This window comes from Suncus etruscus, chromosome 6 (assembly GCF_024139225.1).
Source record: "Suncus etruscus isolate mSunEtr1 chromosome 6, mSunEtr1.pri.cur, whole genome shotgun sequence".
NCBI classification, from domain to species: domain Eukaryota; kingdom Metazoa; phylum Chordata; class Mammalia; order Eulipotyphla; family Soricidae; genus Suncus; species Suncus etruscus.
In genome coordinates, this window is record NC_064853.1 from 51518181 (window position 1) to 51540636 (window position 22456).

General features: G+C 47.5%; 1 protein-coding gene across 1 annotated transcript in view; it reads right to left on the minus strand.

The window, feature by feature from the left end:
• MAN1C1 (mannosidase alpha class 1C member 1) overlaps positions 1-22456 on the minus strand; it is a 163338-nt gene that overhangs the window by 15688 nt on the left and 125194 nt on the right. The window contains exons 3-7 of the mRNA XM_049774753.1: positions 17739-17854; positions 16063-16143; positions 13020-13114; positions 5624-5750; positions 3080-3173 (exon numbers count right to left, since the gene is read on the minus strand). Of these exons, the coding sequence (XP_049630710.1) occupies positions 3080-3173; positions 5624-5750; positions 13020-13114; positions 16063-16143; positions 17739-17854 (513 nt within the window). The remainder of the gene's footprint in view (positions 1-3079; positions 3174-5623; positions 5751-13019; positions 13115-16062; positions 16144-17738; positions 17855-22456) is intronic.

Below are 22456 nucleotides of genomic sequence, written 5' to 3' on the forward strand. Positions count from 1 at the left end.
GGCAGAAGATAAGACTATGGGCCTGTGGCAGGTTTACTCCCGGTATCACAGTCTCTTGAGCGCTGCCAGGGGTGGTCCTCGTGGGGGGGGGTACCACTGCTGGGTAGCCCTGGCAGCCCCTAGGATCACAGGATCTGAGCAGCATTACATCCTCAGGTTCTAGCATTAAACTACTAGCTGGAGTGGCCTCTGGATTCCCTGAATGAGACCTTGAGCGCCCCCCCAATAAAAAAGATGTGGATCTGACATTAGCTCAGACAAGATGTTCCTTAGCCTCAGTTTCATAATCTGTGAAATGGGTGTAGGGAGCATGAACAGTGTCTACTGCTGCCCTTCTTGTGTTTGCCCTACCCCCATCCCAGAAAGAGGGGGTCAGGCAGTGTAGGCAGAGCCACTCCTGATCTGCACCCCCCCAGCTTCCAGGACTTTGACAGGTGGGTGTCAGCTGAGTTAGCCAGGACCTGGAGGTGTCTCTTGGGTCTAGCAGGAGGGAGTCTTTTCCTGAAGTCTTTTTCATGAAGGGATGGGGTACAGGCAAAAGCAGAGACCTGGATGATTTGTTGCATCCTGACATATTCTCTACCTCTAAGTTATTATTTTAGTGGTTGTAAATGGGTTAAACAGAATTTAAGGAGAGAAAAGAATGTGAGTGGGGTTAGTTTATGCTAGTTGGTAATATCATCCGTGTGCTGGAAAAACACATAGTCAACAACATAACTGTAGGAGGTCCCAGAGAGCCTGGATGACCCCTGGAGTCAAAAACAAGAGGAGGCAGGAAGGCCTCCTGGGACTCAGCCTTACAACCCTCTCTCCTTGCCTCAGCAGGCTGCAAACTCCCATTTTACTAATAGGAAACCAATTTCCACATGTGACTCACTGCTAGACCCGAGTCTCTGCAGCTGCCCGAAGAGAAAATGATGCCTCTCAGCAGGGGGCTCTCCTGCACCGGGCTGAGGGAGGCCACATCCTGTCCCTTCCATTTGCTGCTGTGCCCCAGAGCCGAAGCACAGGCTCTGTTCTAGAGTCAGGTTTTGCACTCAAAAGAGGTAAGTTATTGAATTCTTTCTTCCCTTAGTCATATCTAAAATTCAAACCTCACGTTCACTCTATATCTTTAGACTTGGCAGTGTGTTTTAGTTAAGAAAAATACTTTGGGGGCCGGCGAGGTGGCGCTAGAGGTAAGGTGTCTGCCTTGCAAGCGCTAGCGTAGGACGGACCACGGTTTGATCCCCCGGCATCCCATATGGTCCCCCCAAGCCAGGGACAACTTCTGAGCTTAGCCAGGAGTAACCCCTGAGCATCAAACGGGTGTTGCCCCCCCCCCCCAAAAAAAAAGGAAAAATACTTTGGTTGGGAGGCAGAGAAATTGCTGACCTGGGGTTGATTCCTAACACCCCATCTAATTTAAGCTTAAGTGATCCCTGAACACAAGGCCCTGAGCACAACCAAAACAAAACAAAACCAACAAACAAGAAAATTGGTTTAGAAAATACTTTGAATTGGGGCCAGAGAGATAGCATGGAGGTAAGGCATTTGCCTTGCATGCAGAAGGACGGTGGTTCAAATCCCCACATCCCATATGGTCCCCGAGCCTGCCAGAAGCGACTTCTGAGCGTAGTCAGGAGTAATCCCTAAGCGATGCCAGGTGTGACACACACACACACACACACACACAGGTGTGACACACACACACACAGACAAACAATTAAAAAAAGAAAGAAAATACTTTGAATTGAAAGGGCCAGAGAGCTCCAAGTGTTGAAGCACAAGTTCTTTACACAAGAGAGCACTGCCTGGTTTCCTGAGCACAAAGCAGGGAGTAATCCCTGAGCATTGCTTGGTGTGGCCCCAAATAAACAAAAATAACATCTAAAATTTGCATTTCTAGAAGCAGTTTTTGCAGGAGGTCCATATTAGGGAGAATTCTGGTATAGACTGACTGACTGTACTGCTCAGGGCAGGGTCTGGCTCAGGAGGACAAAGTAGATTTGCTATTGACTTGTTTGTTTATTTTGGGATTTTGGGCACACCTGGCTGTGTCAGAGTTTACTCCTGCCTCTGCACTCAGGAGTCACTCCTGGTGGGCTTTGGAGACTATATGCATGCAAAGCAAGCACCTTATCCACTATACTATTGGTCCACTGCCTTTGCCCCCACCCTGCCCATTCTAGTAGAAGTGCAACCCTGGAGCCTAGGAGCTTTATCAAGACTTTCATGCCTGGACACCTTCCCACCCCAACTCCATTCTGCCTCAGTGGGCAGGGCTGTGGGATGCCAGGTGCCTGGCAAACATCTGGGCAAAGAAACAAGCTTCTGAATGAAATGCCATAGGAAATCTGGGACCAGTTTTTGTAAGTAGAGGAGAATGTGATGGATTAATGATTTTTATGTTATCTAGTTGTGCTTAAAAACCAATTTAAAGGAATCAGAGCAGTGGCGCAAGTGGTAGGGTGTTTGCCTTGCACGTGCTAACCTAGGATGGACCTCGGTTCCATCCTCGCGTCCTATATAGTCCCCCAAGCCAGGAGTAATTTCTGAGCGCATAGCCAGGAGTAACCCGAGTGTCACTAGGTGTGGCCCAAAAAACAAACAAACAAACAAAAGGCAATTTAAAAAGAATAAGACTCAGTGCTGGTACCCAGATCAGAGGGGCTCTGAGATCAGCCATGGTCTTTCTGGTAGTCCCTTCCTGAGCAGAAGTTTCTGTTTAGTGGAAGAGGAAGGATGATTGGATATGTACCATGAAGGTTTGAAGGTTTGATGGTTAATGGCTGCCAGAGACAGAGCTTAAAGGGCTGTGCAATGTTTTGCATGCAGGAAGCCCAGGTTTAATCTCTGGAACTATAGGCATTAGCTAATTTTTTTTTTTAAAAAAAAGAAAGATGGAAAGCTGTAGTGCTGACAGAGGCTGAAGCTGGCACAAGATCGGCATGTCCATGACAGCTGTCATGTGGGTAAGACAGAATGACAACAATCACAAAACTTCCCCCATTAGCTTTCCTGGTGGGTCTTCAGGGCACTGAGAGCCTGGCCACCCCACTTCTCCTGGCTAGAGTGGGTCAGTGGCTTTCATACTCACGCTGCATCCAGTTTCCGCTCACTGGGCTCAGGAAGTTGGGGTAGAGGCCAAAGGGCTTGTCAATCTTCCTGAGGACCTTTCGGATATTCCTGACCTGCCAAGAAAGGGACGCAGGGTCATTTTGCATTCCTAATAAAGCCAGTTAACCCTGCCTTATGTGCACACAAGCAAACAGGTGGAGGAGTGATGAAGGCCATGTGTATGTGTATGTGTGTGTGTGTGTATGTGTGTTTGTTTGTGTGTATATGTATATCTGTGTTTGTGTGTGCCAGTCTGTCATCTCTGGGGAGGGTCACCTACCACCTCAGTTCTGACTGCTTTGTGGGGGTGGGGTACATGTCCATTCTCATTACCCCCTTTCTCATCACATGGCAGTTTGAGGGATAGGACTTTTTAGGGGCAGGAGAGCTCATAAAGATATCAGAACTCATCTGCAAGTGCTCTGCAGAATTGCCTTTTTTTAATCAATAGGAAAAGTTGAATACTGGCAATTTCATCTTTGTCCTCTGAATAACAATAATAATCCCACTCTGTAGGAGCCAGCCCATAGGGAAAGTTGGGCTCTTCAGCCCCACCAGGGTCAAGTACTTGTCACAAGATAACAACTCTGAGTATCACCACTGTGAGGGCTGTTATATCTCTCAGCTCCCCTGAGCCAGACCTGGCAGAGATACTCCACCCCTGACAACAATCAACGTGGTATTACCTCAGCTTAACTGACAAGAATCCTTTATCTCAGTGAGATTTACCTGTGGTCAGCTGGTGGGGCAGTGGCCAAGGCAAGAGGCAAGTCCAGCTAGTGTGACTGCGTGGAGAAGCTCCTAGATCCCCCTGTGGGTCACGTGTGTAGAGGCTGCCCAACTTACTTGGAGCAGAAAATAAAAAAAGCTGCACTTGCAACCTCCAGGGCTTCAGAGTTCGAGAAGGAGGATTCAGGAAGCATTATCTACTGGAGGCTGTGCTTTCTGACAGAACATAAAATCCTCTCCCTACAAAATCCTGTGATGGAAAGACCTTCAGGAGCTGAGACACAACTGTACCTTGTGCATAGATTTATCCAAAAGACAAGGAGCAGAGAGCTGCCTTTGAGCTGCCAGATCTTTCTTTCAGGGGATGGCACATGCTTTGCCACATCAGATTTCATCTCTGTTTATGTTAACAGAGTCCATTATGGGGGACAGGAATGTGCTTGTACCTGAGTTATTCTCAGCTGTCCTGATGGCGGCCAGTGAAGCAGGCTAAATGAGCTCCCCCGGAGGGTGCGGGTGCTTTTAGAATTTGGGTCAATTTGTTGACTGCCAATAATCGCCTCTGTGGGAGGCAGGAGTGGGGATGAAAATAGCTGAAGAACATAAATGCAGAGAGGGAGACAGAGATGGTGGAGTCCAGAGGGAAAGTCTGATGCCATTTTGCTGGACTTACCTAAACTTGGGAGAGCTTGAACTTCAGAGCTAAAGTTCTGGCTAGAATCTAGGCTCAGCTGATGACCCGTAAGTGCAAGAGGTCCTCAAACTATGGCCTGCGGGCCACATGTTGTATTTGTTCCCATTTTGTTTCTCTTTACTTCAAAATAAGATATATACAGTGTGCATAGGAATTTGTTCATAGTTTTTGTTTTTACTATAGTCCAGCCCTCCAAAAGTCTGAGGGACAGTGAACTGGCCTTCTGTTTAAAAAGTTTGAGCACCACTGGTAGCCTAAGTCTTAGTTTTCTCTCCTGTATAATGGGGCTAACAGAAAGACCACCACCTAGTAGTACTGTGAGGAACAAAGATTCACAGTGCAGGGTGAGGGCATGTGACTTACATGCACCCGATTCTAGTTTGATCCCCAAGACCACATGTCTCCCTGGCCGCAGCATAGAGAGTTGGGGTCCTTGCTCTATAGGGCCCAAGCAGCACCACACTTAGGGAGACCCAAGCACTGAATGTTCAGCTTGGTTGTCTGAGTATTTCTGGGAGTGGTTCCTGACACACCCGATTGCCAGTAAAGAGACTCCCCCACTTGAACCCCAAAAGCAGAGTGATTCAAATGGGCTCAGCACACACTGGGAGCAGGAGGTGGAGCTGGAGTCTTGAGAACAGTCTGGGACTGGGCAGCTCCTGTCCCACTCTTTCCTAGCTGGCTAGTTTTCCTAGGGGAGCTGGGTTAAGGAAATGCAAATAGGAGGCTGGGGAAGTAGCCAGGGTCGTGGGAGACATCAGAATAATAAGACCCTCTGGGAAGTGGATAGTTTTCTTTGGATTCCTGTTGGTATTTCTACAGGTTTCCTACTTGATGTGTTCGCTACCAAGTGGACAGGTACCAGGGAGTCCATCTAAGGGTGGCTATGCCTTTTGCTGCCCTCCAGAATCCTGGCTACTCCCTGCACCCTGCTTCCCTGTCTCCTGACATCAGAGGCAGCTATGCTCTTTCCCAGAGACTTTGTTCCCTGTTGAAAGCCCTGATTTTGCCCACCCACAGCTAACCTGGGCACATAGCTACCCTCTCCATAGCAGGTGGGGTTTGGGGAATATGTTGGGACGAGCCTGTTGGAAGACTTGCCTTTTCAGCGAAGATCGGGTTGCCAGAAAGCTCAGTGAGGTGTAAGAATTCCAAGTGGAGGGATCCGAATTCGGCCAGGATACTGCTGCTTCCCAGCATGGCCCAGCCCCAGCTCCTGTTGGAGCCACTGAAAGACAGAAGCAGCTGCCATTGTCCCGTCTGCCGGCTGCTGGCCCTCTGCTGAGAGTAGCAGTGGCGGCTAAAGGGGTGGGGGATGCCCTGGATGTGACAGTCACTGTATTAGCTGTCACCACACAATCCGGGGATTGAAACTCTGTAGCCTTGATCTGCAGATAAGGACACTGAGTTGGTGAGATAAAATGATTCGTTGACCTCTGCCTGAACCCAGGCCTGCCTGACTTGCAATATTCTTTGTTTCTATCACCCCTGGACCTTGTGGGCTTGAGGTCAGTAGCAAAGTTGCCTTGATGGCCTCAAATAGCACATGCCTGATGCTATATTTACAGGAGATATTGAGAATATTCCCAGGGACCGCACATAAAAAAATCTTACTACATTAAGATGCTTTAGTTTAACCTTCTGACTGCAGCCACTCCATGGTTCACCTGTGATGGTGCCTAGTGGTGGTGGGTGTTGAGGCTGGGGTCTACACAAGGGGGGTCCTGTTCCCTCCTTATTTTGTCAATGATGCCCAAAGACATGCAATGAAATTGTACCTGGGAGTGATAGTACAGTGGGTAGGGTGTTTGCCTTGTATGTAGGTTGACTCAGGTTTGATTACCAATATCCCATATGGTCCCCCAAACCCATCAGGATTCCTGAGTGCAGATCCAGGGGTAACCTCTGAGCACCACCAGGTGTGGCCCGAAAACAAACAAACAAAAAAATGCACCTGGAATTTCATGAACCCCAGCTGGTCAGCACTTGTTGGACCCACAACCCCAGGAAGGTGAGGTTAGGAATAAAAGCAGCAGAGGTTCTGAGTAAAGATTCCCCTATCTGCCATCCAAGCCCATTTGTCCAGCCATCCTCCAGTTTAGATAAGGTCTAATAGAAAATACCAGCCACAGGCAAATCCCCACTCCTGGCTGGGTACTTCCTAGAAGGGAAATACACAGAGGCAGGGGCTCTGTTCTTTCTGTCCTCGACTCTTTCTACAAATGTGGACAACAAGCATTGGGAAGCATTCACCAGCCCAGCCAAGATGATACAGTAAGAAAGCTGCTGGAACCAAATCAGTCTGATACCAGAATTTTCTCTGACTGCTGTGGGATCACCTCCTTCTCCTCTAATTAAATAATAATTAGTAAGGACTTTGCTTTCCCAGGAATGTCACTAGAACCCCCCTCAACTCCCAACCTGAACTGATAACTAGGGGTCTTAGTGTAGAAGTTGTCTGCTGAGAAGTCTGGAACAAGACATTTTGTTCTTGTGTACCTGTTTCTGCATTTTGCTGAAAGTCCACTAGCAAAGTATCAACAGTCTAAATGCTGGTGCACAGGAGAATGGAGGCTCTGAGGGGGAAGAGGCCATGGAAGGGAAGGTCAGAGCTGGCAGGTGGGGTGATACCTGCCAGCCTCAAAGGGCACCTGCCTGAAGCTCCCACCCTGCCTTTACTTCTGCCGTTGAGATAAGGGATCTGTTCTGCCCTAATACTTTCCTGCCAGGCTAAGTGGGACTTCTCTTCAAGAAGTTTCCATGGGCATCAGGTACTCATAGAGGTGTCCTAAATACTGGCTGCTTTCCTACCCTGAGAGTCAAGGTGGAAAATGTTGACATCTCCGCCAGTCTTTACCCCACATGCTTGCTTCTCTCTCTTGTCCTCTGTAACTCACCTCCAACGTGGGCTCTCCATAGTAAATTCCCACAGAAGTGTGGGCATGGGAACCACGGGACCAGTTACAGGCCGCAGCAGCAGCGAATTGAGGTGGGACTTCCCTTTATGCAACCTGCCTTCCACAACTGGCACCCCCAGTTTCTATCTTCAGGCAGTTTGGATCATTTCTCTAGACCAGTTTCCTCAACTCACTAAAGCCAGTGTGGAGTTATAGAGTAACTGTGAGATGATGCTATCATGAGGTTACTATTGGTTTTTCATTAACTAACAATACACATACAAATTTCTTCCATGGGTTAGAGCTACTAGGTTCTCCATGTGTACCAAATAATAATGGCATCTTATTTTACCTTCATATTCTAGTATTTCTAGTATATTCAAGTAGATGCAGTGACCATATTTCACAGGTGAGCTTAGGTAGGTCAGAGAAAGGGAGACAATTATCCAAGGCCACACAGTAAGTAAAAGAGCTGGTAAAGTTGAGTTCAAATTCTCAGTGTCTTGGGCCCTGAGTTCTTTTGCTGTAGTTATTTAGGCTGTGAGTGGGTGAATAGAAGCTTTGCTCCCCCATACTCCCTCATCCAGCTTTTTAAACCTGCAAATGAGCCTGAGCTCTCCCTGGCAGGAAAGACTGCTCCACAGTGCCTCTCTGGGTGAAAGAAAGAAAGAAAGAAAGAGAGAGAGAGAGAGAGAGAGGAGAGAGAGGAGAGAGAGAGAGAGAGAGAGAGAGAGAGAGAGAGAGAGAGAGAGGAGAGAGAGAGAGAGACAGAGACAGAGAGACAGAGAGAGAGAGAGAGTGTTGATGAGCTCCTTGTGCATTGTGGTATGGGACCATGCTCCACAGTGCCTCTCTGGGTGAAAAAGAGTGTGTTTGTGTGTGTGTGTGTGTGTGTGTGTGTGTGTGTGTGTATTTCTATGTGCACTTACACAGATGGAATACACAGATGGAATAATTGTTAACTTTGGGGCCGCAGAGATTTGTAGTCTAATTTTTTTGGGGTGGGATCCACAGCCAGCATTTGCTCAATGCTTACTCCTGGCTTTGCATTTAGGGACTGCTTCTGGTGGTGATCAGGGGACCATATGGGGTATTGGGAATTGAACCAGGGTCAGTTGCATGCAAGGCAAGTACTCTATTCTCTGTACTAATTGCTCTGGCTTTGGCATTTAATTTTAAATGTGTGGCTGTGTTGTGATCTTAGGTAAGTTGATTTACCTCTCTGAGTCTGTTTCTTTTTCCTTTTTGTTTTTGGGCCATACCCAGTGGTGTTCAGGAGTTACTTCTGGCTCTGTGCTCAGAAATCACTCCTGGCAGGTTCAGGGGGCCTTATGGGTGCCAGGGATGGAATCTGGTTTGGCTGTGTACAAGGCAAATACCCTACCCACCGTGCTATCAATCTGGTCCCTCTTACACTGTTTCTTTACTGGTAAGAAGGGTCCATGAGGCTGATGGGAGAGAACGCATATCACATTGCTGCAGCACGCCCTAGAAGGGGTTCTTTGTAGTAATAGCAATGTGTAAACTCTGTGTGTGTATGTATGTGTGTGTGTGACAGGAGCACACATAAGGTGAGTGTGACACAGGTGATCATGCATGTCTGATCTTATTATGAGACATGGGAGTAGTGAGCATGTTTGTGTTTATATGTGTGTGTATGTGTATGTTTGTATGTGAGGCGGAGGTGGGGGCAAAGGTTCTGGCACTGGCACCAGACACTCCCTTTATGCTAGGAAGTCAGGCAGCCCCTGAGGATTCCAGGTACTGACTGTTCCCATCTCTGACCCCCCCAGGGCCTGCCCACAGGGGCACACCTCCCACTGGGAGAGGAAGCATAGTCATACTGACTAGGGAGCCTCCCCTCTGTTCTGTAGCAGGACTCAGCTCCCTGCTTCCTCCTGGGTCATGCCTCAGCCTTGCCCACAGATGGCTTTTCTAGGAGCAGGGCCACAGTGTGGCCCTCAGTGCCCACCTACATATCTGCTAAAGAATAGGCCCAGGAATCCTTGATGTTCTCTCTGTAGGAACAGGGAAACATTTTTAGCAAGAGATGCTCTTACCCAGAAAATGAAAGAGTGCAGTTGCCAGGAAATACGCATATACATACATATGTATACAGCACTGGCAGCATTCAAATCACCTAAAAATAAATGGACTTTCTTAATCAGAAACATCAGGATTCATGTTTTGATCTGAGCTCAGAGGGATATAGGTAAGTCAGACATTCAGAACAGTGCTTGGCAGGGCTTGGGGGTCCCGGAAGCCCCTGGCACAGAGAGCAGGTCATGTCCAAGTCATGAAGCCCCAGAGGCTGGACCTAGGAGGGCGAGCTAGCATGTTTTTATCTCTGCTCCCTGACAGCTGGCCGACATCTTCCGGGCATACTTGGATTGTGCAAAGGAATGCAAGTACAGATCATAATGCCTGGTTCTACAGAGTTACCCTTGGCACTGAGAACAGGATTCTGTCATCCCTGAGATCCTGTTAGGTCACCCAAGGAAGATTTCCCAATTGCAGGGCACATGAGGTAAAGAGCCATGCAGGTCAGTCTTCTTTGCAAGGCCTGAGAATCGAGAGAAAGCAAAGGAGGCCCCAGGGTGCAGAAGGAGGTATAGGCACTGGCTGCAGACTCAGGACTCCTTCCAGCCTCCTCCTCCCTTTCAAGGCAGTGGCTGGAGCTTCTATGAGTTTGAGAGCCCTGGGATAAGCAGAAACTCAAGGATTGGGAACACAGACAAACTCCCCCTATCCTCCCCTCCCTTGCTTAAGGGTGGAGGAGGCCTCAAGAAGCTCCTGGGGCTAAAGTGGAGAGCCACAAACCTTCCAGCAGAGCAACAAAGCTCCTTTCTGACTGAGGAGGCTTGGAAAGTGCTGGTGGGAGAGTACTCCATCAATCCCTTTACCAATAGCTCTAAGGTTCTATCCTTTTTTTGAATCTCCTCTAGAAAAACAGGCACAGAATGATCAAGTCCCTGAAAAGTAAGACTGTAGGGGGCCAGGTGAGGCTGTGCACCTTGCTCTGGGTGCAGTGTGTGACCCTGTGCCGCACAGTGACCCAATCTTAGCACGAATGTCAGAGGAGGAACCACACATGCCAGAACAGCCCTCAAGAGGCTTCCAAGCCAGTGGGGAGTGAGAAAAGGAAAGTGTGGAAGCACTTATTGGAAATATACCCCAAGACTCCCACCTCTATCTACCTTATAACACTAACCACAATAGCCCAAATCTGGAAACAATCCAAGTACCCGAGAATAGATGACTGAAGAGACTATCCACATATATGGACTATGCACAATGGAATATTAATCAGCCATAAGAAAAGATAAAGTCATGCAATTTACTGCTACATGGAGGAAACTTCACTTGTATTATGCTGAATGAAGTTACTCGGAGGGAGAGAGACTGACACAGAATGATCTCTCACACGCAGGATATAAAGAAACACAATGGTGGGATAACACATACCCAAGACAATGAAAACAAAGAATATGAAAACTGATATTCAGTATGAAACATGCCACCTGAACAGACTGGGGGATTGGATGGGGGGGGCAATGTCTATGATGAAAGGTGATAAAAGTATTATTTATATATGAAATCCTATCAGCAACAGTACTATAGACCACAGTGCAAAAACCTACATATATTTTTCCTTTTATTTAAACACCATGATTACATGATTGTGTTTTCATGATTGAGTTTCAGTCTTAGAATATGCACCACCCTTTACCCTTGACCATTTCCCACCACTAATGTCCCCAGTTTCCCTTATCCACCCCTGCCTGCCCCTGGGGAGCCATTTAACTTCTCTCTCTCTCTCTCTCTCTCTCTCTCTCTCTCTCTCTCTCTCTCTCTCTCTCTCCTCTCTCTCTCTCTTCTCTCCCCCCCTCTCTCCCCCTCCCCCCTTCTGTCATATATATATTAAAAAGTGCCTCTTGGGTCAGAGGTAAACTGTTGACATTGTTGACAGTAGCAGGAAATGTGCACTGATGAAGGTTATGTAAGACTGTAACTCAATCATGAACAACTATCTGTGGAAATAAAACCTGTATTACGAACAACCTTGTAACTATGGTGTTTAAATAAAAAAAATTTTTAAAGTGCCTCTTGTATGCCTAAAATCCGATCATGAATAACTTTGTTGTTACACTGTGACTAAATTTAAAACAAATAAATAAAAAGCTAGGTTTTAAGAGGAAAAAAGAAAAAGCAAACTCTGGAAGCAAATTATGTGGAGACTGGAGAAGCAGATATGTTTGGCTTGATGGCCAAGACAGCCTCTGAGCTGGTCTCTGAGCAGCAAGCTGAGGCAAGATTAATCAAGATTTATGTTTCTTAATGGGCCTTCAAGCTTCCTGGGTTCCTCCTGACTCGGGTCCCATTACTTCCCTTCTTTGGGTCTCAGCTGGCACTTCTGGAAAATGAGTGGATACACTCCCGCCCTCCAGAAGAGGGAAGTAGTGGAGGTACAAGAGGTCAGGGAGCTTTGGAAAGCTCTAGAGCTGGGCCCAGCTGCAGTCTTGGCTTACCCCACTCCAACATGTTACCCGAGATCCCTTCCATGCTGGCAGTCAGTCATCCAGTGACAGAGTGAGGTCTAGATGGCCTGAACTCACACAGTGAATGAAACGACCGATGAGGAGGGTGTCATGATGGAAGGGCCAATAAAAATCAGTGTATGAGCAGAGAGCCAGCAGAAAGAAATATTCCCAGGGGGTTCTCTATTAGAATCACACGGCAGTTTTTCAGTACCTTCCAGCAGTTTCTATATGACCCCCATTTTCTACAATGAGGATTCATTATTTTTTGTGGAGGGGAAAAGTTCTGATGAATGTCTGTGTTAAAAACAGCTGGAAGGGGCCAGAGTAAAGGCACAGCGGCTAGGGCATTTGCCTTGCACACAGCCAACATGGGTTCAATTTCCAGCATCCCAAATGGTCCCCTTAGCCTGACAAGAATGACTTTTGAGCACAGTGCCAGAAGTAATCCTGATCATTGCCAGGTGTGGCCCAAAAGCCAAAAAAGAAAAACAGCAGCAAGTGTTGGGATTGTGTCCTGGAATAGTCTTGATTGGCTTAGGTAAGCCAGCTAGGGCCTAAACTCAGAGCCTGTGTCTCTGTGGGCTTGATATTCCCAGGAGCCACCAGGGGCTCCTGAGATCCAGTCCTGCTGGGTTCTGGGGAGATGATGATCAGCAGACTATGGCTAGAGAGTTGGGTATGACAACTGAGGGGGCACAGGCAAGCCCTGAGTCCAGGCATTGGTGAGAGATTATTAAGGAGAAAGAACTTTGGTCTCTATCTTATTTGGTGACAAATGTCAGCTTAGGGGCACACAGGAAAAGAACTACTGTTTTGCTGATTCCCAGGGCGTGTATTACCATTTTCCTGTACTTCAGTTTCCATGCAGAAGCCACAAAGGGACCCAGAGGTGCCTTACCTTTTCTTTTCTTTTACTCCTGGCTATGCACTCAGAAATCACCTCCTGGCTTGGGGGACCCTATGGAACGCCGGAGACTGAACTACGGTCTGTCCTCGGCTAGCGCGGGCAAGGCAGACACCTTACCCCTTGTGCTATTGCTCCGACCCCAGGTGCCCTACCTTTTGAAGTTCACAACACCTTTGGGGATGCCTGTGGGGGTGTTGAAGGCTGGAAGGAGTTTCTCTCCGAGCTTGATGGCCTTGACCCGGAATACCTACACAGGAAGGAAAGGGGAAATGAGTCTGGGTTGATGGGGTTGGGTAGGATGAACTCTCTCATTGTATTTCAGGGTCCAGTCTGATTCTACCTCCTCACCAGCCAGCTCTGGGGTGTTAGGAGAGGACTGCCTCTCTCAGCTGTAGTTATTGTTGTTATTTTTGGTCACAATCTACTATGTTCAGGAGTAACTCCTGGCTCTGAACTCAGGGATAACTCCTAACAGTGCTGGGAGACCTGCAATTTTCTTGCTCAGAGGATTGTGGGAGGAACAATAGTGAAGCATTTATGACAGTGCTAGGACAATGATGAGTCTGAGATGACGGTAACTGTTGGGAAGCAGAAGGAAAAAGCCATCAGAAGGACAGTGGTCACTTGTGGCCATTGTATACTTACACCATGCCCAGGAAGGCCAGGCTAAAAGAAGAAATACATCTAAATGCAGTGAACGAACACTGGAGTAACCCTGGCTCTGGTCCTTGGACCAAGGCTCATAGTATCTGTACCCAGAAGGCCATCGCTTCCCTGGGGAAGAAAGCCTAGCCTGCAACAGCCCTGGGGAAGGGCCCTGCTCCTTCTCCAGTCTCAAGTCTGCCTTTGTGCCCATTTTATATGTAGGAATGAATGGAGAAGAAGACTTTCCCCCAATCATACAAGATAGCCTGGGAGCTCTCAAAAGGTTCCTGGCTTCAGGACCTCCACCCTGATACTGATCCTTGGTTTCATTCAAAAGGACTTGGTTGGGTTGGAGAGATAATACAGTGTTAAAACACTTACCTAACATGTGGCTAAGCCAGATTTGATTTCCAGCACCTTAAAATGATCCTCCAAGCCCTGCCAGGAATGATCTCTGAGCACACAGCTAGGAGTAAGTCCTGAACACTGCTAGAAACTCTGAGGAAGTTGATTTCCTTTGAGGAAATCATCAAAGATGCTGTAAAGATCTAGCTTTATAGCTATTTAATTTCACATTTTATAGAAGAGTAAAAAAAATGGAAATGCCTTAAATATCAAGCAACAGGAAAGTAGTTAAATTATGGTTTATCTGTGCAATGGAATACCATGTGGCCATGAAATGCAGTTGTAGTAGAATATTTAATAGCACAGAAAGGATTTCTAATCTGCCGAGAGAAAATATTTCAGCACAGGAAATACTCAACTCTTGAGAGAATTATATACACATGGATGTGTGAGGAAAGAGGACGGGTGGGAAACATAGTGAATCAGGAATAATGGTCTCCTAGGAAGGAGGTTCATACATGGCTTTTATTTTCTTTTCACTTATCTTTATTTTCTGTGCTATTTTTTAATAAAGACAAACCTGAGAAATGTTTCTCTTTACAAGATGAGCTGTCAGCTCATTGGTTACTCCTGGCTCTGCACTCAGGAATCATTCTTGGTGGTTTGGGATTACATATGGAATGTCAGGGATCGAACCCAAGTTGGCTGAGTGCACCTGCTATCTTATTATTACTCCAGCCCTAAACAAACTCTTCTTAGGGTCTCTTCCTCATACAAACAGGGGCCATCTAAGATTTAAAGATTCACAAAGCAGTGAAGGAGGAAGTCTGGAAGCAACTCAGGGTGTGAATTAGAAGCCCAGGGCTCAATGAGAGTGGTTTCTGCCAACAAGGAGGAGGGGGGAAAGGAAGGCAAGAAGTCTGGCAGTGAGGCGCCAGAAAAGGTGACAGTATCCCAGAGGTAGGCACTGAGGCCTGCTATGGCCAAATCTCTGTGGAGCTTGTTTGGATTCTAGGCTCCAAAACTTCCACCTTAACCCAGAAGTCATTGATTTAGCAAGAGTCCAAGGCTCACATCTGAGGCTCCTGATAGCTTAATTGACCCCCTGGGTAGCTGGGCACAGAGGCACAGAGGTGCCATGGCACCTGAACCCAGTGCTGAGAGGCTAGCTACCTGTCTGGCTGCCTTTTCCTGAAGGACATCTCTGACAGACCCTGTCTTCCTCCAAACTCTGACCACTCCTGCCGGCACTAGCTGGCCCTTGCTATCTCTTATTTTGGGTAGTACAGTAGGGACAGTGTTCTGTTGGTAAGAGGGAACACACATGGGTGATGACAGATTTCTTGGAGATATAGCCACTTGTGCTGTGCTTCCAGGGGTGGAGATAGGGGATGAAAACATCGTGATTATATAGGCCTTAGTGGTCTCAAAACTTTGTAATGCAGAGGATAAGAGCTTTGGAGCAGGTCAGGACTGGGGTCAAGCCCTTTTCTTCTGTCCTACTACATAAGAGCTCTTTGATCCAAGGGGCTGCTGGAACATTGCTGTGTCAGCAGGAAGGAAGCAAGGTGGAGTGGAGGAGGGTGCTGGGAGAAGGGATTGGATGGAGGCCACAAGCAGGGGGAGAATGAGTATGAAATCCAGGCCCAGGGCTCTGCCCTCTGGGCTAACTCCTGGAAATGGGCCTAGTCCACCTGGATCTCAGCTTACACATGTGACCAGAAGAGGCTGTTCTATGGCCCCTGTGACTGCCTTGAGATCCAGAGCCAGGAGGTGAGGTCATGGGGGTGGCTGTGGAGAAGGCCACAGTCAAAGGGCCCTGGAGACAGAAAATAAAAAAAAATAAAAAAAAAAAAAGAATTGTCTTCACTCCACATAGCTATAGAACAAAAAGACCTGCATGAACCAGTCCAGCGCACTCCAAACCTGTCTCTGCCAGGCCCCACAATTCCAGGGGCTGTAGGGGCTGTGTGAAGGTCGAGCAGGCTCTGTCATTGCCCCCTTGAGACTGTTAAGAGCTGTTTTGTCTCACCCAGCTAAAGGAAGTAAAGAGTAATAGAAATGAGCAAGGGACTACCAAGCCCTGTGGGGACATGGGAACCTGGGCAAATCTTCAATGCCTGCTCCCTCAACAATGAAACAAGGGATGTGAGGATCTAGAACTCCTTCTAGGCTGACTAGTCCCTCTGTCAGAAGTCTACTTACCTCTTCTCCTGTCAGGTAGAAGGCTGAGAGGAGACCTCCAACATACCGGATGTTCACCTCAAACAAAGAGGCTTCTCCACTCTGTGGGGCAGAAGGAAGGGGAGAGCAGCAATCATGCCCCCTGCACACACACCCATCAGACCCGGTTACAGCAGACTCACAGGGCTACTGAGTAATGGGCTCCTGCATCAGAAGTACAGGATGACATGTACCCCGCAGGGGCAGGCAACTGCTTCACACATTAACAGCTTCCAAATCAACACAGGGCTGGCTTCCTTCCTTCCCTGCCCTTGCTAGAGGCTTTGAGCAAAGTGAGGCCTGGCTATTCTCCAAGGTGCTGGAGAACCTGCATAGGAATAGCTGGCTGCCTGAGAAAGGTGGGTTTGGCTTCCAGTTAGTTCAACACATATCTGCCCACTGCCTTCTGAAGGGAGTCCCCTGGCTTAGCAGGATTTCAAGGGTACTCCATGGAGTGGGTGGCAGGAGCCCACACCTCTCTATGGAGGCTGTGGGCAAACAGGGCTAGGCAGAGGTTCAGAGGGAGGTGCCAGCAGAGGGTGGAGGTGGTTGGCAGCTTTCCAGGCCCAGCTCCCTGGCTCTCAGGCACGAGTGCACCTGCCTTGATCATTGTTTTCTTTTAGAAGCATGAACTGCAAACCAAGATGCTAGGGGACCTGGTCAAGGAGCAGATCTGGGTGGAAACTCGACCTGCCCCACTTTGTCGGTTTTTTTCATACAAGAGTATTTGCCTTTCTCTGACTTTCTTTAGTAATCTAGATCTGGGTGGATCTGAGAGCAGAGCTGCGTGGGTGAGACTGCCACGCGCCAGCCACGTGCGGCTCTAGCCTTCAGGAAGGTGCCTGCAATTACCTCTCCTGCTGGCCTTTCCCACAGCACAGGCTTTTATTATTAGTGACAACAAGGCTCATCCCTTGGGGAGAATTTGCCCTTGACAAAGTACTATCCAACCCACTTTCTTAGCCTGAGGGTGCTCACTGCCACCCCAGAGCCAGGGGTCAGAGAAGCAGAGGAATCTGTTTTGATGTCCCCTCCATTCTCTCTAATTTTTTTCCACTTCTGGTTCCCAAATCCATCTAAACAGGCTCTCCCTGGTGAGCAGGGATCCCTAGAGGTGCCTGTTACTCTCCTCTTAGGCTTCCCCACCCTGCAGGTACGTTTCTTCTTCCCCAAGGCCCCAGGACACCCTTAAGGCTGCAAACAAGAGAGTCTACACCTGGTCCTGGGCCTCTAACTGACTAGGTGCCCTCATCCTCTCTCCTGGTGTAGCTTCTGTCCAAAGCAGTGTGGAGCCAGCAGCTACTTTTCCCCACTATACCTTTACTCCCTCTGAAGCTGCTGCCCTTCTGGGTGATTCAACCCTAAAGGGGCTTCTTGGGTGAACAAGTGCCAGGTGTCCAAAGGGAAGGTGACTGGCTGTGGTTCCCTGACATACAGGGGAGGAAAACAGGCTGGCACAGACTCAGGTACAGCCAGAGTACAGCTGTCCTTCCCTTCGAGTGTTTCTTTGGGGAGGGGACTCAGCATAGTGTGAAGCCTGGGACTTGGAGTCTGCTCTGTTGAGCTCCCGCACCTCTGGTCTCAGACACATCAGAGGGAAGTGACCCCTGACCTTTCGGTTCATTATGGCACCAAGAATTTGAGGGCCTTGGACTTACCACATTCAGGTGGAAGCTCTCTTCAACCCAGGCTTTGGCCTCCTGGAACTCCTCTTTCAGCTCCATGAGGTAGAGTGTATCCAGGGAGTCGATGATTGTGGCTCCACTGAGGCCTCCTGAAGGACAGATGGTGGAAGATGTGAACCACCCCAACCCATGCAGACACACATGCTCACTCATGCAACACACACACACACACACACACACACACACATCATTTTCTAGCGATCCTCTAAATGCTTGGGTAGACTCTGAGGCCAAGGGTGGTCAAGGAACAATTTGAAGAGACTCGAGTGCCACCAATTTTTCAAGGCTCATTCAGAATCCAGATCCTCCAGATACTGGTTAGTAAGTCAACCTCCAGTGCCAGTAGGAGGCTTGCCACTTTCTGGGGGTACTGTGGGGAGGCAGAACAGGCATTTGAACTACATAATCTTTACAAATGTACCAGTTTTTTTCTTTTTAACTCTGCATCCTTATTTTATTTAAGGGTTAGGTTTAGGTTTATTTATTTATTGCCTTGTATGCAGCTAACCCTAGGCCAATCCCTGGCACCACATAGGGCCCCTTGAGCACTACCAGGAATAACCCCTGAGCACAGAGCCAGGAGTAAATTCTGAGTACCACTGAGACTGACCTCCCAAATCACAAAAAAAATTATTAATATTTATTCAGGCAATATTTATTGCCTATAGTACTGTATATACACATACTGTACTGTAATACTCAAGTATAAGCCAATTGGAGTATAAGCTGACCACCCTTAATTTTACCCTAAAAACGGGGAAACTTAGTGACTCAAGTATAAGCCAAGGTGGAAAATGCAGAAGCCACTGGTAAATTTCAAAAATAAAAGTATATACCCAAAACAATTACAATAATTGAGAAATCAGTAGGTTAAATGTTTTTCAATATTTATTGCTAAAGAAAAACCATAAACTAGTAACGATAACTTTAAACTTTAAATAAAGTCCGGAAAACTGTAGCCCAACAGGTAATCAAACTAAATCACAAAGGTTAAAATCCTTCAAGATTGGATTTTCTGTATGTCCAAATAGAGCTTCAGCTGTATTTGATGAAAGGGAATCATCACAGACATTGTCATCATCACTGAGTTCGCAGGTATCATCATTGCTGATGGTCTCATACAAAGCGCAGAATATTGTGGGTTAACTAGTTCAATGGCATCCAGTTCAGTTCAGCTGCCTAACTCTTCAGCTCAGCCTCGACTTGTGGACTGAGCTGAAGTACCCTGCCTTCTCTAGCAGTCAGCAGAAGACGAACGGAGACTACATGCATTTGATTCGGTGTGTACCAAATCAATTAACCTATATGACCTAATTATAAGCCGAATTCACAAGTTTTGTGCTGAAAAATATTGTGTATGGTAATACATACAGTATACACACATTTAAAGGTGGGTCAAACGTGGGGTAGAACTGAATGGGTAACACAGACATGATCTGTTACATTTAAAAAATATTTTTTTCTAAAAGGCATAAGAGTTTGTTACTTTTATGCCAAATGTATGAACCTGTCTGGCAGGGCATGTTTCAGTGATTATTTTTAAGAGACTTTGGTGCTTTAAAATTTTCTCCTACTTATGGATGATTATAAACAGACATTTATTATCATTTTTTTAAACATGAAAAAGTTATATGAAGAAAGCAAACAAATTCACAGAAATTTTGTTTCCATTCCTGCTCTAGAAACTGAAGGGCACAGATTATGGATATTATTTTTTTTTGTGGAGGGACACAGCCAGCAATGCTCAGGGGATACTCTTAGCTCTGTGCTCAGGAGTTACTCCTGGTGGTGTTCAAGAGACCATATGGTGGGCCAGAGAGATAGCATGGAGGTAGGGCATTTGCCTTGCATGCAAAAGGACAGTGGTTCGAATCCCGGCATTCCATATGGTCCCCCGGGCCTACCAGGAGTGATTTCTGAGCAGAGACCCAGGAGTACTGAGCACTGCCAGGTGTGAGCCCCCACCTAAAAAAAGAGACCACATGTTATGCCAGGGATCGAGCCTGGGTTAGCTACATGCAAGGCTCCTGCTCCCCCCAATTTTATTTTTTATATAGTAACCATAAAATGACAAAATTATTCACGACTGAATTTCAAACCTGCAATGCTTCATTATTGTCCATTTACCTCCATCCTATAACTTGTTCTGTCCCCCAATTTGCCTCCTACCCACCAGACTGCTTCTATGAGAGGCACTTTTTAATATAAATTTTCCTATGTGGTTTGCAGTGCTGTTGCTAAAAGGGCTTTATACATAACAATTTACACCTTTCAGCACCACCTTCTCCTCCTTGTTGAATGTTTTCCTCCACCATAGATGATTCACTCTTCCACCATTATGTTTCTTTTTTTTTTTTTTTTTTTTGGTTTTTGGGCCACACCCGGTGACGCTCAGGGGTTACTCCTGGCTATGCGCTCAGAAGTCGCTCCTGGCTTGGGGGACCATATGGGACGCCGGGGGATCGAACCGCGGTCCGTCTCCTAGGCTAGCGCAGGTAAGGCAGGCACCTTACCTCCAGCGCCACCGCCCGGCCCCACCATTATGTTTCTTTATATCCCTCATATGACAGATCATTCTATGTTTGTCTCTCTCCCAGGGCCTGGAGGGATTTTTCAAGATTCTACTACTCCATGGTTCCAATTCATGGGTGAAGATGCTGGAGCAGACAGAACCTAAGGCAGGGAGGAGGGAAACCCCAGTCAAATGCATCATTTTCTGAATATAGGTGGTGTGCTGTGAGCTCCCCAATCCCACTCTGAAACACTTTCTAATCAGATTACTAACCCTGGGCCACCTGGTATGGGGGAGGACAGAAATGATTAGGGAAAGCCTGAAAAAAAGACCTCCCACTCTCTTCTTCAAGGCCACAAGAGGAGTGCCTAGACTAGAGTATCTGATTTCTGAACTCTGCCCTGAGCTGCTTGCATTTTTCATGTCACTGACCCTCCTTTCCTTGGGTCTGGCCTCAGCCTTGAAGTCTGAGGGCAGTCAAGGCTCCTTGTGTCCAAGATCTCCCTCCCAAGTGCACCAGAGGTGGCAAGTTGAGAAGGCAGCTCACTAAGAGATTTGTTGGCAAGGTTCTGCCCCTGTTCTCAGGTTCCCCCTCCTCTGCTACCTACCACATAGCTGGGCTGCAGGCCATTAAGGCACTTATTGGAAAGCTTTCATTTCAGGCCAGAGGTTAGCCAGCAGCCAGGCTGGGCAAGGAGAGAAGGTCCCATCCCCAGCTCAATCTTGCCTGTGCCTACTGTGGCCTTGGACAGCTCCCAGGAGGAAGTGCCCTTCAACAACAGATCTACCATTTCTATGCAAAGGGCCATAGGTATAAAGTGTCAGGCTGCCAGTATGGATGCTTCTGGAACCTGGATCTATTCCAGATTGGGCCTGTTCTCCCCACCTCAGCTCCCAACGTTTGCAGATGACAAAGGTCTCTTCTGCTAGGATAGGCCATGATGAGATGAAAGGACAGAGATGTGGGTTCAAATCAGCTTGGTCCAATAAGAAATCTGCTCTAAGGATCAAAGTTCCCATCCGTAAAAAGAAATTCAGAGCACTAGGCTAGGGGCTGGGGAACATTTCCACGCCTGGCCTAAAGGCTCTGGTAAAGACATTAGTATGTGTCCTGCTCATAGGAAGTGCTGGGGAAGCTAGTTCATTGTTCTCATTCTGAAATCCTTTAGCTCACCCTGAAACATAGGCCTGGTCAGGGAGATGCAGGCGCATAACTTGGCTCCCTAACGCATTAGCTGTGTGCCAGAGCAAGTTGCTGAACCTCTCTGAGTCTCAGCTTCCTCATCTGAAAAATGGGGGTGACAATAAGGCCCATCTGGTGAGTCTGTTGGGTTAATAGGATGGTGGATGAAAAGGAGTTGGCATGATGTGGAATATGTGTATACCTAATGCCACCATCAGAAGTGTCTCCACCTTCCCCGACCAAACCCATGGAGTCATGGCAGTACTAGCCTCTGCACTACCCTTCTGGCTGTGCTGGCATGAGGAAGAAGTCTGTATACTTTTGGCCCAGCCTATTTTCTTTTCTTTTTTCTTTTTTGGTTTTTGGGCCACACCTGGCAGTGCTCAGGGGTTCCTCCTGACTCTGCACTCAAAAATCGCTCCTGGCAGGCTCCGGAGACTATCTGGAATGCCGGGAACCAAACCCATGTCAGCCATTTGCAAGGAAAACACTCTACCTGCTGTGCTATCTCTCCGCACCCCTATTTTCATCTTTGTTGCCCTTTCTGGTGACCGTATAAGGCATGTGCTTGACTGCTGAGCCACATCCCAGTCCCCTTGGCCCTGCTAAAAGGAAAAGCATCACATGGGCTTCATCTGTGTCACTGCAGAGCCTTCACCTCCAATGACCTGGGTGTGTCTCCAAAGACTCTTCTCATCCCTACACTCCCCCCCGCATTTCAACCTAACCCTTCTTCCTGGAACAAGATCCCCCAGGGTCTCCTCTAAGACTCCTGCCCCTGGCTTCTCTGCACCCTGGCATGAGAGGGGTGAAAGCACTTAGGTCTGACTGCAAATGTTATGGCTGATCTCATTCCCCCATCCAGTTCTGCTTGCTGGCTCGATTTCCTTCTTAAGTTTTTTATTGCAGTTTAAGGTCACATGCTTACAACAGTGTTAATGTCTATGATTTTGACATATATGGTCACTGCCTTTTCATCACCACCAAAGTCTGATG